Here is a 13,972-nt window from a genome sequence, read left to right on the forward strand (position 1 = left end):
TACCATGTATTCCAAGACCCCCACCAGAGACCACACTGTTAACATTGGGGCTCAAGGTCTCGTGGAAACAGAAACACTTTTAATGGACAGGATATTCCAAGGGCTTAGAGGTTACCTCCCAGGAACAAGGCCAGATCTTTGTCATGTGCGGGGTTTGGACCCTCCTGACCTGCTGACTTAATCCTTTATTATACAGTGAGCCTTTCACACCTTCTCATCCTTCAGATCTCTGCTCAAGTGTCACTTCCTTGGAAAGATATCCCATGTATTCTTTATTACATCATCCTGCTATAGTACTATCCCACTTCGTAATTGTCTTGTTTACTATCTGCCTCCCTCTGCTCAAAATCAGTTCATGGGAGCAAAAGCCTCATCCGTCTCGTCAACTGCTGTACTGTTGGCACGTAGTTCATTCACTGATTCTTAATAAGTATAATAATTATATCTAGAAACAAAAAAGTACCATCAGCCAAATAGAAAAATTGCAAAGGAATGAATACTGAGTTCACAGAAAATATGCTTCTTTAGCCTAATAATAAGAAATGGATGTTAAAATTACATGGACAGCCCATATTTCACCTATCAGATTGATAAAAATTCAAGCATTTCATAGCTTGTTGTTTTGACAGGGCTTATTGAAATGGGCATTCTTCTGTATTGCTGAATCATTAAATGGGTACAACCCGTAGGAAGGGTGATTTGGCGATATATGTCAGTATCTCAGCTGCATGTGTGCTTGGACCCAGTAATTTTCCTTCAGGGAATTTATCCGACAGATACGCCCCTACGCATGTGTAACTTCACAGGCAGGATTCCGATCGCAGCAGTGTTTGTAATGGCAAGAAGTTCAAAGCAAGTTAAACGTCAGCCATTAGGGGATTGGCCTAATTAATGGAATATCATACTCTGGCTATATGGCTGATTAAAAAAATTTTAATTGAAGGATAGGCTTTGTGTACTGATGTATTTTAAAAATCTTCAAGATACACAGTTAAGCAAAGGAGGCCAAGTGCAGGACGGTGCGTCTGTTGTGCAAAGGGGAATGAGAATACGTATTTGTATTTGCTTGTGTGTCCATGAAGAAATGGTTAGAAGTGGCAGAGAACAGTGATGGGGTAACCTGGAAGATTAAAAGCTAAGTAGACAGTTAAGTGCGAGCCTTTTTACTGTTCACCTTTTTTATGCTCAGATTTTAGAACCATGTGAATGTTTTACCTGATTAAATAAATAAATTGTGCCCTGGCCAGTGTGGTTCACTTGGAGCATCGTCCCGTGGACCAAAGGGTTGTTCGACTCCTGGTCAGGGCACAAGCCTAGGTTGTGGGTTCTGTCCCCAGTCAGGGCTCATGCCCGAGGCCACCAGTCAATTTTCTCTCTCACATCAGTGTTTCTCTTCTTCTCTCTCTCCCTCCCTTCCCTTCTCTCTAAAGTCAGTGGACACGTCCTCAACTGAGGATGAATAAGTAAATAAATAAACTGCACTTTTTAAAAAGATATTAAAACATAGTTTTCTTTACAGGCCCATGCTCAATCCACTGAGCTACACCAGCCAGGGCTAAAACATAGTTTTAAAAGTAGTATCCAAAGTACTATAAAGAGGAACTGCTTGGGTGTGTGTGTGAGAAACAGTGCTCTAATTTCCCACGTTAGCTTCAGGGGTGGGACAGGGTGGAGTCGGCTAATGTTCCTTACAAACCAGAACAGCCGGTTGAGTAATGTCATTGAGCGTGTTATGATTGTCTCTGCCATGCTAGACTTACTCATTTAAATCTTTCGCGTAGCCTGATGGGACAGCTGTATGCCGTAGAAAGAATACAAATTTTGAAGTAAGAAACTTGCATTTGACTCTTGCCTCTGCTGTTTTCTGCTGTGAGGTTTTGGACAAGTTTCTACCAACACCTCTGAACATTTGAAAAGGATGATTGAGATACATGACAGTGCTTTGTCAGTTGGCAAATACTGTGTAAAGAGAGTTATTATTACTTGTATTTTAGTTTACTTTGTGCATTAATTGGCACATCCAGTTGGTCATAATTGTGACCAACTTGATGAACATTAGTCACAAACATAACATCCTCAGCACATGGCTGAGAAAATCAAAGTGTGACCTCCCTCCACTCGCCTGCCCGCTGCTGCGTGTCACACCCTGTCTCTGCCCTTCAGATCCCCCCTTCCTCTAACCATTTCTTTCCTCCTGAACTTTGGCTACTCCAGTGGCTTGTGTTCAGCAAAAAAATTCTCTTTTCTGGTAAGTGGTGTATATATTTCTACCGTATGTGCTTTGGAATTGTTTCCTTTCCATTCCTCGTAGAGTTTGAGTCTTCATAAATATTTTCTCCATGAATTCAGAGAATGACCTCCTGACCTCTAGGGTGAGGTAGAGGGCTCCAGTGCCTTTATAAAGCCACTCTTCTTCCTCTCCTTTGTCCCTTGTGCTATTCCATCAGTTACCATCTCCCTGTCTTGTATCATCAGTCTCTTCCTGAACCCAGGCTCTATACGTTGGCCTGACATGTATGCTCAAGTCTCAATCATCCCTAAGATAATTATCTCAAATTTAAATCTTGTCTGTTGTCATATTTTTTCCACTAAAGAATTATTGCCTTTAATTTCTCCATTCTCATTTATTCCTGTCTGTTGTGATTTATGATCTGACTTCCCTCTTCGCTCTTGTGTGAAGAGGTTGGTGGACTTCCCTCTGTCAAATTCAGTAGCTTTTCAGCTCTCTTTCTGCCTGACTGTTGATGACATCTTTCTGAAATGTGTTCTGCCTTTGACTTGATGTTCATTGATTTCTGGATTTTCTTTCCTCTCCCCCAATCTCTTGTGCTGGCTTTTCTCCTATCACCTGCTGCTTAAGCTTAGAGGTTACTCATACTTCTTCCTTGTTTGTCATCTGTCATCTCAGTAGTTTTCCTTTTACAGTTGGTGTATTGCATTCATGACCAAGTTCATACTCTTTCTTTTTTCCATCTATTCTCCCTCTCTCTCTCTCTCTCTCACACACACACACACACACACGCACACATTTCATCTACTTCCATAGCTATACAAACTAATGACTTCTCCCAACTCTCTTCTGCACTTGAAATTCTTGTTAGCTGCCTTTGGACTTTCTTGCCTGGTTGCAGGTACTTTGCGTTTTCCCGTCTCCCGAACTCAAACATCTCTCCTCTCCTCCAGCGTGCTCATCTCCTGTGTTCCCAGTCTCTGTCAGCATCAGCACCACCTTCCTAGTCTCTCATGCTGGAAACCTCCAGAGTCACCCTCGCCTCCTTCCTGACCATTCACAAAGCCCTGTCACTTCGGATTCTGAAATACACCTTATACATCTCCTGTTTCCCATCCCCACTCCATGAAGTTTCTCACAAATGAAACGTAATCGGATGTGCCTCTTCCTCACACTTGACATTTTTTAATGACTTTCTATTGCCTACAGAACAAAGTCTGATGTCCCTTGTTCTCTTGGCAATAGGAGGTCCTTTACAACCTGTTGCTAAACTTCCCTTCCACCAGCCCTGACAGCCCTGTCCCCCAGCCTCCTCAGGCGTAGTCGCTGGTTTGCTCCACGTCACTTGCACGTGTCTGTGCCACAGGTCATGTTGTCTCTGCCCAGAGCCTGTTTACCTTACAGTCACTCTGGAAGGTTCTGCTCAAGAATCATATCTTTATGTTGCCTGTCTCGACCACACAAAACTGTAGTCCTATAGCACTTTGTTGATGTCTCTAATATATTTACATTAAAACTAACTTACAAACTTCTTTTTTTGAATTTTATTTATTTATTTTTAGAGAAAGGGGAAGGGAGAGAGAAAGAGAGGGAGAGATGCATGGATGTGTGAGAGAGACATCCATCGGTTGCCTCTCACATGTGCCCCAGCCAGGGACTGGCCCGCAGCCCAGGCATGCGCCCTGACTGGGAATCGAACCGGTGACCTTTTGCTTTGTTGGATGACGCTCAAGCAACTGAGGCACACCAGTCAGGATTAACTTATGACCTTATTAAGGATGCATCCAGATTGTATTATTTTCTATATTGCCACAGAAGAGCACCTGGAATATAGAATTTTGATAATTACCTGTGGGGTGAATACATTCAAAATAAAAGAGAACTCGGCTCACAGTCTTCAGAGCTCTCGTCTTGTCTTGTGAACCGAAAATTGAGGTGCTGAAGAACTTGATTTCTGTGGTCAGGCACACCTGGGTTCCCACCCACTCAGTAACATTGGCCGTGGCCATTCCCTTACCTGTGAAGTGGTGATGGTGGGGTGGCTGCGAGAGTTCAGTGTGAAGCACGTGTCAGTCGTGGTGCACTGTAATAACTTTTTAAAAAAAGATTCGTTTATTTATTTATTTATTTTTAGAGAGAGGATATGGGAGGGAGAAAGAGAGGGAGAGAAATATGAATGTGTGGTTGCTTCTCATGAACCCCAACTGGGGACCTGGCCCGAAACCCAGGCATGTGCCCTGACTGGGAATCCATCCAGCAGCCATTTGGTTCGCAGGCTGGCACTCAATCCACTGAGCCACACCAGCCAGGGCCATTGTAATAACTTTAAGCTATTATTAATTATGTAATGTATTTTTAATGAATAATAGTAATACTCTATAGTAATATTCTGAGTTATATCTGTAGCCAAAAACAAGGTACAAGAATGGCCTGTTCTCACATGATCTTCCTAAGAGGACCCTTTCTTAACCACAACAATGACATATTCCCAACATCAGCGACTGTCAACCTGTTCTGTTGCCAGTGAGCAGGAAGAGGAATACCTGATGCCCTTCCTGTTATCTGTTACTGTTATTGTGGTGGTTTGTGCTCTTAGGATTCATCTTACCCTTTCCAAACACTGAGTTTCAGATAGGAACAGTGACACCAAACAAGAAATTGCATTTGAAGAATAGGAAAGAAGAAACTCAGTATGAGGGTAAAGGTAGTAATATGGTGTTTGGATTAAGAGTCTAAGGAAAATAGAATCTAAGAATGGTTCTCCTTCCATCCCATCATTCATCAAGTTATTGTCTGTTGACCGCATACAGGGTGCACTGGGAATGGGGTAGGGTTGTCATAATTGTTTAAGGCCTAATTCTCACTGTAAAGATTTTTTAATTGAATACTTGAGATCATTGTAGATTTAACTGCAATTGTAAGAAATAATTACAAAGAGATCCCTTGTATATCATTGCAGGATTTTAGTAATGAAATCCTTTACTAATTCTTATTAGTAATGAAAGGAAGATAGTTCCTTGTGTAACTGGTATAAAACCACAGGTAGAAAGCACTTCACGACTTTAGAAAAGCTCAGATTACTCTGCTTGAAGCTGCAGCAGATCAAGTTTTCGGGCAGGTGTCAGTTTTAAGTCAAATCTCAAAAGACGAGTGTAATTGTATTAGGTTGGGGGTGGCAGGAGAGATCCAGGGGAAACAAAGGGTCTGGCTTCCTACCCGGAATTGGTGAATTTGGTAAATAATCTAGACTTGTTCCCTGCACACGTGTTAAAAACCGGTTCTTTCTTACTTCCACGTTTTAGAACTCAAGTAATGATGAGTCTAGTGTTAACCCCAGGTTGTTACATTTCATGTTTTTGATATAGAACAGCTCGACTCTACTAAGGTCTGACTTACAAAGTTTTTCTTGTGCTTTTAGAATGACGGTAAAGACCGGCATGAGCACGGCAGCGAAAGGCGGAGGCGGGGCAACCCTGAGCCGTTGTCTAATGGAGGACCCCAGGGTAACGCACTGCAGGTGGTGGAACAAGATGAAGAAGAAGATGAGGAGCTGACACTGAAATATGGCGCCAAACATGTGATCATGCTCTTTGTCCCCGTGACTCTCTGTATGGTGGTAGTGGTGGCTACCATCAAATCAGTCAGCTTTTATACCCGGAATGATGGGCAGTTGTATGTATGAGTGTTTTGTTTTATTATTCTCAAGGCCAGTGTAGCTTTCCTTTACAGCATGTCGTCATTGCCTCGAAGGCCTCTGTACTGCAGGGCCATGAAGGCTAGAGCGTCCTTCCAGCCAGAGCAGTTGAGAGAGTGAGGGGTTATGTAGTACTTGATGCTTTGAGTACAGAAAATGAAAGCTATAGAATTGTATTTCCTGAGTGGTGTCACTAAGATAGGGCTGAATTTGTTTGTAATCGAGCAGGTAAAAGTCTTGAATAGTAACCTTTCCCATCTCAGAGCCTTTAGGCCTATTGTTCTTTGCCTGGAATGTTCTTTTCTTTTCTAATTTAGGTGGACTAATTCCTATCATCCTTCTCATCTTGACTTAAATGTTAAGGCCAAAGATAACTTCTCTGATCCTCCTAACAAAATTAGGTACTTTCTGGTATTCTTTCTCATAGCAACTTGTTCTTTTTCACTTGTAACAATATGCAAATGTATACTAATTCACCTTATTTACTTAATACCTGATTTCCTTCTGTGCTGCATGTCTTATCAGAGCACTTTGTTTCCAGGATGAGGTATGTAATAAATGCTCAGTGGAAAGAATTGTTAAATGAAAGGATGAAGATTAATGCAAGCTGGCACTAGGCTCTTGGGGAACTGTCATGTAGATGCTCTGGTGCTATTGTTGTCAGTCCTTTGCCACCAAGAAAAATGCCCTGATTCGCATGTCAGCCAGTTCTGTCTCTGGGGCCCTATCAGGGCTCCAACAAATTTTAAATGGATTTTAGAACTCGAAAGTGGCAAGTGGCTGAAACACTGCCTGGGGTTCTGAAAGACAAGCTATTAATCTTTGGAAGAAAGTCTGAGACAATGAGTGACAGACAGACAGTTGTGATAATAGCCAAAAGGGATTAAGGGATATTCTCTGTGTGTAAGTTACAGTTAGTTTGGCTGCTGTTGTAGAATAGGGGTTAGCAAGCCATAGCCCACAGGTCAAATCTGCCTGTCACCTATTTTTGTAAATAAAGCTTTACTGTAATACAGTCATGTCCATTCTGTTCTATATTGTCTCTGCTGCTTCTATGCAACTCTGGCAGAGTTGAGTGGTTGCAACATGGAGCATATCACCCACAAAACTTAAAATATTTACTCTCTAATTCTTCACAGAATGTTTGCTGACTCCATCTAAAATCAAAACAACTGGTTTAAATGATAATAGATGTTTAGTCTCTCTCCTGAAGAGTAGTGCAGAGGTAGCCAGTCCAGATTGGTAGGGCAGCTTCACATTCATCAAGGGCTCAGGCTCCTCCTTCTTCCTTAGCTTCTATGTCCCAGGTTATTATGGGTGCTGAAGCCCCAGCCTTTGTTGAGATGGCAGAGAGCAGGGAGGAGTAGGGCACGAAAGGACATAAGACATATCTCTCAGCAGAATTAGCTCCTTTTTTAGGAGTTTTACCCAATACATTTGCTTTAAGTACAGAGAATGAAAGCTATAGAATTGTATTTCCTGTGTGGTGTCACTAAGATAGGGCTGAATTTGTATGTAATTGAGCAGGTAAAGTGTTGAAAGTAACCTTTCCCATCTCAGAGCCTTTAGGCCCATTGTTCTTTGCCTGGAATGTTCTTTTCTTTTCTAATTTAGGTGGACTAATTCCTATCATCCTTCTCATCTTGACTTAAATGTTAAGGCCAAAGATAACTTCTCTGATCCTCCTAACAAAATTAGGTACTTTCTGGTATTCTTTCTCATAGCAACTTGTTCTTTTTCACTTGTAACAATATGCAAATGTATACTAATTCACCTTATTTACTTAATACCTGATTTCCTTCTGTGCTGCATGTCTTATCAGAGCACTTTGTTTCCAGGATGAGGTATGTAATAAATGCTCAGTGGAAAGAATTGTTAAATGAAAGGATGAAGATTAATGCAAGCTGGCACTAGGCTCTTGGGGAACTGTCATGTAGATGCTCTGGTGCTATTGTTGTCAGTCCTTTGCCACCAAGAAAAATGCCCTGATTCGCATGTCAGCCAGTTCTGTCTCTGGGGCCCTATCAGGGCTCCAACAAATTTTAAATGGATTTTAGAACTCAAAAGTGGCAAGTGGCTGAAACACTGCCTGGGGTTCTGAAAGACAAGCTATTAATCTTTGGAAGAAAGTCTGAGACAATGAGTGACAGACAGACAATTGTGATAATAGCCAAAAGGGATTGAGGGATATTCTCTGTGTATACGTCACAGTTAGTTTGGCTACATATTGTAGAATAGGGGTTAGCAAGCCATAGCCCACAGGTCAAATCTGCCTGTCACCTATTTTTGTAAATAAAGCTTTACTGTAATACAGTCATGTCCATTCTGTTCTATATTGTCGCTGCTGCTTCTATGCAACTCTGGCAGAGTTGAGTGGTTGCAACATGGAGCATATCACCCACAAAACTTAAAATATTTACTCTCTCATTCTTCACAGAATGTTTGCTGACTCCATCTAAAATCGAAACAACTGGTTTAAATGATAATAGATGTTTAATCTCTCTCCCACAGAGTAGTGCAGAGGTAGCCAGTCCAGATTGGTAGGGCAGCTTCACATTCATCAAGGACTCAGGCTCCTCCTTCTTCCTTAGCTTCTATGTCCCAGGTTATTATGGGTGCTGAAGCCCCAGCCTTTGTTGAGACGGCAGGAAGCAGGGAGGAGTAGGGCACGAAAGGGCATAAGACATATCTCTCAGCAGAATTAACTCCTTTTTTAGGAGTTTTACCCAATACATTTGCTTATATGTAACTTGTTAGCCATTGCTTAGTCTAATGGCCACACTTGACTGTAATGGACTCAGAAACTAAGTTTGTTAGCTGGGAACATTGGCACCGAGAATAAAAGTGTTTTACGTGAATGAAAAATAAGGGGAGGGTAGATGGGTGACATTGTCTCTAGACAACACCAGTTGCAGTCACCCTGAAATTGAAAGAGAATAATTATAAGCCATATTATCATCCTCTGACAATCTTAGCCTAGGTAATTATGTGGCAGATTCTGGTTCTTTCGCAAATCACTAATCTGTGGAGAAAGGATATTCAATGAGGTAATTATTTCAGTATATAGTGTCCACTAGATGGAGCCAGTTGTCTGGCTCACAACTCTCCATGTTTTAGAAATGGACTCTTATTTTGAAGCAATCATTGTAGATGTCTAATAGCTGTTATCTTGGGTTAAAAATTCTTGGCTAGAGCGATGAGTTGGACAGAAGTGACATAAGATATTAGTTGAATCAAGGAAACAAAACTTGTGTTGGAGAGAGGATATGGTTTGGGGTGTTCATCCATTAACACTTACCAGGGCTTTTGCATTTTGTTTCATTATAGGATTTATACTCCGTTCACAGAAGACACCGAGACTGTGGGCCAAAGAGCCCTGCACTCAATCCTGAATGCTGCCATCATGATCAGCGTCATTGTTGTCATGACCATTCTCCTGGTGGCTCTGTACAAATATAGGTGCTACAAGGTGAGCGAGCACGAGGGGCAGAGCTTTACCTTCCACCCCGTTCTTGTTAAGATTTTATTTATTTATTTTTAGAGAAGGGGAGGAAGGGAGAAAGAGAGGCAGAGGAACATCAGTGTGCTCTTGCACACCCCCAACCAGAGACCTGGCCTGCAACCTAGGCCCATGCCCTGACTGGGAATCGAACCAGGAGCCTTTCAGTTTGTGGGGCAGTGCTCAACCCACTGAGCCACACCAGCCAGGGCTCCACCTCATTCTCTTTGTGATTGGGTTTTTTCTATCATATGCCTTACTTGGTATAGTAAAGAAAAAAGTCTTATATTCTAGAACTAAGTTAATTTTTGTTTTTTCTCCATCATTGTGGAGTATTTGAAAAATACAAAAAGGCATAAGTGGAAAACAGATGTTTTCATATCATAGTGTTAAATGATTTTAACATTTGATTTGTGGTATATGTATGACATTCCAAAGAAGTACATCCTAAGACCTTTGGGTTTCCATCGTTTACAAATAGTGTTACGGGATATAATTGTCCCCCTAACACTTAGGTGTTAGGGGGACAATTTCATTTGAAAATACGAAATTTAAAAATTCATATTTTCATATGGGGAAAATGAAATTTAAAAATTCATATTTTCCTACTTGAGCACAAAACAATAAAGCCACCTTCAGGTGCTGGTTTAAGTTCATTGGTGATTAGCTCTATTTCTGCTTCTAAATTGCTGCCCATCCATTTCCTCACCGCATCTCCTACAGTAGCACTAATTTTTTCCTTGGGAAACACAGCAGGGGAGGTTGTGCAGGAAAGACGCAGGCCAACGTGCCCAGCTTCTGCTCCCTTCTGCTCCCTGGCTTGCTCTCTAGCTAAGCGGCGTACTGCTGAATTTCAGCCTCCTGGCACATATTTCAGGTTCGTGCCTCAAAAAAAAAAAAAAAAGACCAATTATTATAAGTCATAAACCTTTAGGGTCATTCTCAAGTAAATATTAACTTTCCAAATATCAAAGTCTGTCTATTTTCTTATAGTATTTATTTCTCTGTGTGTGTATATACATATATATGTATATATGTATAAGATATATATGTGTGTATATATACATATTTTAAGATTTTTATTTCTTTTTTAGAGAGTGGGGAAGGGAGGGAGAAAGAGAGAGGAATATGGATCAGCTTGGCCTCTTGTGCACCCCAGCCGGGCACCTGGCTTGAAACCAGGCATGTGCCCTGACCAGGAGTCGAACCCTGATCTTTCATTTTGCAGGATGACACCCAACCCAATGAGCCACACCAGTCAGGGTTGTATGTAGTTTTTTAACATGAATAATATAAAATACAATTAGTATGTGTCCTTTCTTCACTTTTACTTTGGCATAAACATTTTTCCATATTATAAATACTTAGAAAATATGTCTGATCACTATATAATATTAACTCAGTGAGTGCATTGTAATGTATTTCCCTCATTTAAGTTGTTTGCAGTTTTTCAGTATCCTAAACAAATGTCTTTATGCATAGAGCTTTTTCAGTTTTTCAGTTTGTTTTCTTAGGGTAAAATTCCAGACAGAATTTTTGGGGCAGATTATCTGCATATCTTGGTGTGCAAAATTCCCTTTTCCAAATTATACTATTAATTTTTACTTAATACTAGTAGTGAATGAGATTCTCTTGTCTTATCCCATCTTCACCAGCATTGAATTTTTTTTAATCTGTGCTGATTTTTATAGGCTAATAAGCAAAATGCCCTGATTTGCATTCAGTTGGTTGCTGATAAGCTCAAATACCTTTTCAATGTTCATAAACTCTAAAGTTAAACAGTTTAACCTTGTGTGGTGAACGTTTGAGAGGGTGGAAGTGTTAACCTGACACTGGCGTATGGAGAAGATTGAAGAGGAAGTGTGCCTGTGGTGATGACTACCTGTCATCACCACCTAGAAAACCAGAGGGTGAATGACGTAAACCGGAGTAAGAAGCGTTGTGCTCCCGCTGTTTACATGTACTCATATCTTAAATGCTTTCCTTGATCCTGTCTTCACCATATAGATTGTCCACGTATAAGTATTTATCTGCTGGTTTCATTTCTCTGATTTATCGGACTCACTTTTATCTGGATTATGTGCTGCTTTCACATTTTATTGGGAGTGTCTTTAGGGTCATGTCCACACCTGCACATCTTGAAGATGGGGCCCCAAGTTCATAACAGCTTGAAGAGGTTGCTTTCCGGAGCTGCTTCCTTTCGGTGATCTCCCTGCTACTTTCTGGTTCTTTTGATTTCCCTGTTTCAGAAAGATGGGCTTTATTTTCCCGACATCAAGAAGGGTGAGGACAGAAATACAGCAAGGGCCACTTGCCTTACTCTTGGAAAACTACAGCTTCTCCAGTCTGATGGGAAGCTTCCCGTCCCTCTTGAGTTTTAGACTCCTGCTGCCCGCTTTGTCACCACCCCAGGATTATTTGGGGACTGAGTATGAAAGAATGGAGAAAATGAAAGAAACAGAAACTGAGATTTTGCCTTCTCTGGTGTGTGGAGACCTCTCTCCCTCCTCCTCCTCTAGCCAGAACTCGAGGGCTTCTACACTTGCTGTCGTTGCCTTGCTAATTCCCACTCGGGTTGCATTGCATTCTGGTAGAGGAGGGCAGTACTGGCGTGGAAGTAGTGACACTGAAATTCACTGTCGGTTCCCTGGTACTTTTAATTTTTCAGCACAACTACTGTCTCTTCACTTTTCATACTCCTCATTAGTAGCATGCATTCTATCTAGCTTTTATAGTTGCATATGGTAGACGAAGTGAGCTTTCACTCCTTTTTACCTAGAACCTGTCTTGATATACAAGGTCTGTCCAGAAGGTATCCAGCCGTGTACTTTGAAAAATAAGAGACTTTTATTGAAGAAGATACAAGAAGCGTTGTACATAGGACAATAACACCTCAGTCCCCTTCAAAGTAGGCACCTTGGGACTCACACAGTTCTCTCAATCACTGTCAGTTGTACTTTCCTGAATCTCATCAACTGTGTGAAATCTCTTCCCTTTCAAGGGTGATTTTAGTTTTGGGAAAAGCCAGAATTCTCAGGGCACCAAGTCTGGGGCTGAGTCACCTGGGTGATTTAATATATCACACACACAAAAAAAACCTCTGCACGAGATGTGATGCATGAGTAGGCATGTTGTCATGATGAAGCTGCCATCACTCAGTTGCCATAGCTGGGGCCTTCTGAATCATCTGAATAGCTTTCATGGAGGAATGTTCAAGCTTAATGCTCCTCATATAATAACAGTAGTGGTCAGTTTTGTGTCTGTTTTAGTTGTGTTTCACTTTATTTGTGTATTTTTGAGATTTTAGAGAGTAGAAGGGAGAGAGTCAGTGTGTGGTTGCCTCTTGCACATGTCTACAACCCAGGCATGTGCTTTGACTGGGAATCAAACTGGCAACCTTTTGGTTCGCAGGCCAGCACTCAATCCAATGAGCCACACCCACCAGGGCAAGTTTTGCTTCATTTTAGACCATTTAAAAGGTTCATATTCAAATGAGGTTGAGAAAATAAAATATTATTTACCAGAAAAATAAAAGGTTCATATTCAGCCAGATTTGTACATTTACTCATTCATTTGTGTTGTTTTGATTTGCTTTTTAATGTTCAAGTCTTAGCAAGCACAGCCAGTTCTAAAGTTGTTTGACTTGTTTTGATTCTCATTATAAAATAAAAGGAACTTTTGAGTCAGAAATTCAGAAACTTGCCAGAACCTATTTGGAAATAAGTCTTTACAGTTTGTTATGTCAGTGGTTGGTTGTGCAATGTCTTTAAGAAGCACAAGAAGCTAAAAAACCAAACCTTAAAAAGTAGCAGCTGATTGTAAATGAGTCAAGATGCTCTGGCTAGAAATAAATGGTAAAAATTTATTTAAGGGTCTTATGGTTTGCACACTGGAAACTTATGGTTTGAAACACTCAGAGTGTTCCAAAGAAGAAAGAAAAGCTAAGGGTTCTTATAGTAAAAAGTACATTCTTGAGAAGAATCAGTTCTGCATTCTTAGCTTCTGGATTAGTCTGAGATGATAAGCCCCTAGATCAGTGATTTTGAACGAGTGTACCACAAGAATTTTTAAAACCTGCAATACCTGACTTTTTAGTCAGGGACGGTGACCTCTTTTTCCTTAGACTGTCAAAAAAATGACAACAGCCAACATAACAGTAGCTGCCCAGTGTAAATGAATCGAAATTACACGTTTTTTTTTAGATTGGCAAAAAATACATTTTTCGGTGTGCCACAGAATTTTAGTAATTTGTTTGTATGTTCCATGAGATGAAAAAAGTTAAAAAATCACTGCTCTGGATGACCCGTGGTCTGGATAATGGACATCAAGTGATCTGGTTACACGAACATTCTTTCCTTAGTCCTTCAGGGAGTAATCAGACAGTTATTTGAAAGTTTGATATATATCCAGGCATTGGTGCAAAACTAGAAGGTTCAAAAGTTTAAATTCCCAGGCTAATTAAAACAAGAATAGAATTGTTTCCTCATGCCTCAACCTACTTGATTTTAGTAATGTAGCAGCTTGACTATAGTGATTCCATTTTGTTTCT

General features: G+C 40.8%; 1 protein-coding gene across 1 annotated transcript in view; it reads left to right on the forward strand.

Moving 5' to 3' along the window:
• Positions 1 to 13,972, forward strand: part of PSEN1 (presenilin 1) — a 57,262-nt gene that overhangs the window by 18,714 nt on the left and 24,576 nt on the right. The window contains exons 4-5 of the mRNA XM_053673282.1: positions 5,649 to 5,902; positions 9,252 to 9,393. Of these exons, the coding sequence (XP_053529257.1) occupies positions 5,649 to 5,902; positions 9,252 to 9,393 (396 nt within the window). The remainder of the gene's footprint in view (positions 1 to 5,648; positions 5,903 to 9,251; positions 9,394 to 13,972) is intronic.

The sequence above is a fragment of the Artibeus jamaicensis genome, unplaced genomic scaffold, assembly GCF_021234435.1.
Source record: "Artibeus jamaicensis isolate MK-2021 breed Jamaican fruit bat unplaced genomic scaffold, CSHL_Jam_final contig_851, whole genome shotgun sequence".
In the NCBI taxonomy this organism is placed as follows: domain Eukaryota; kingdom Metazoa; phylum Chordata; class Mammalia; order Chiroptera; family Phyllostomidae; genus Artibeus; species Artibeus jamaicensis.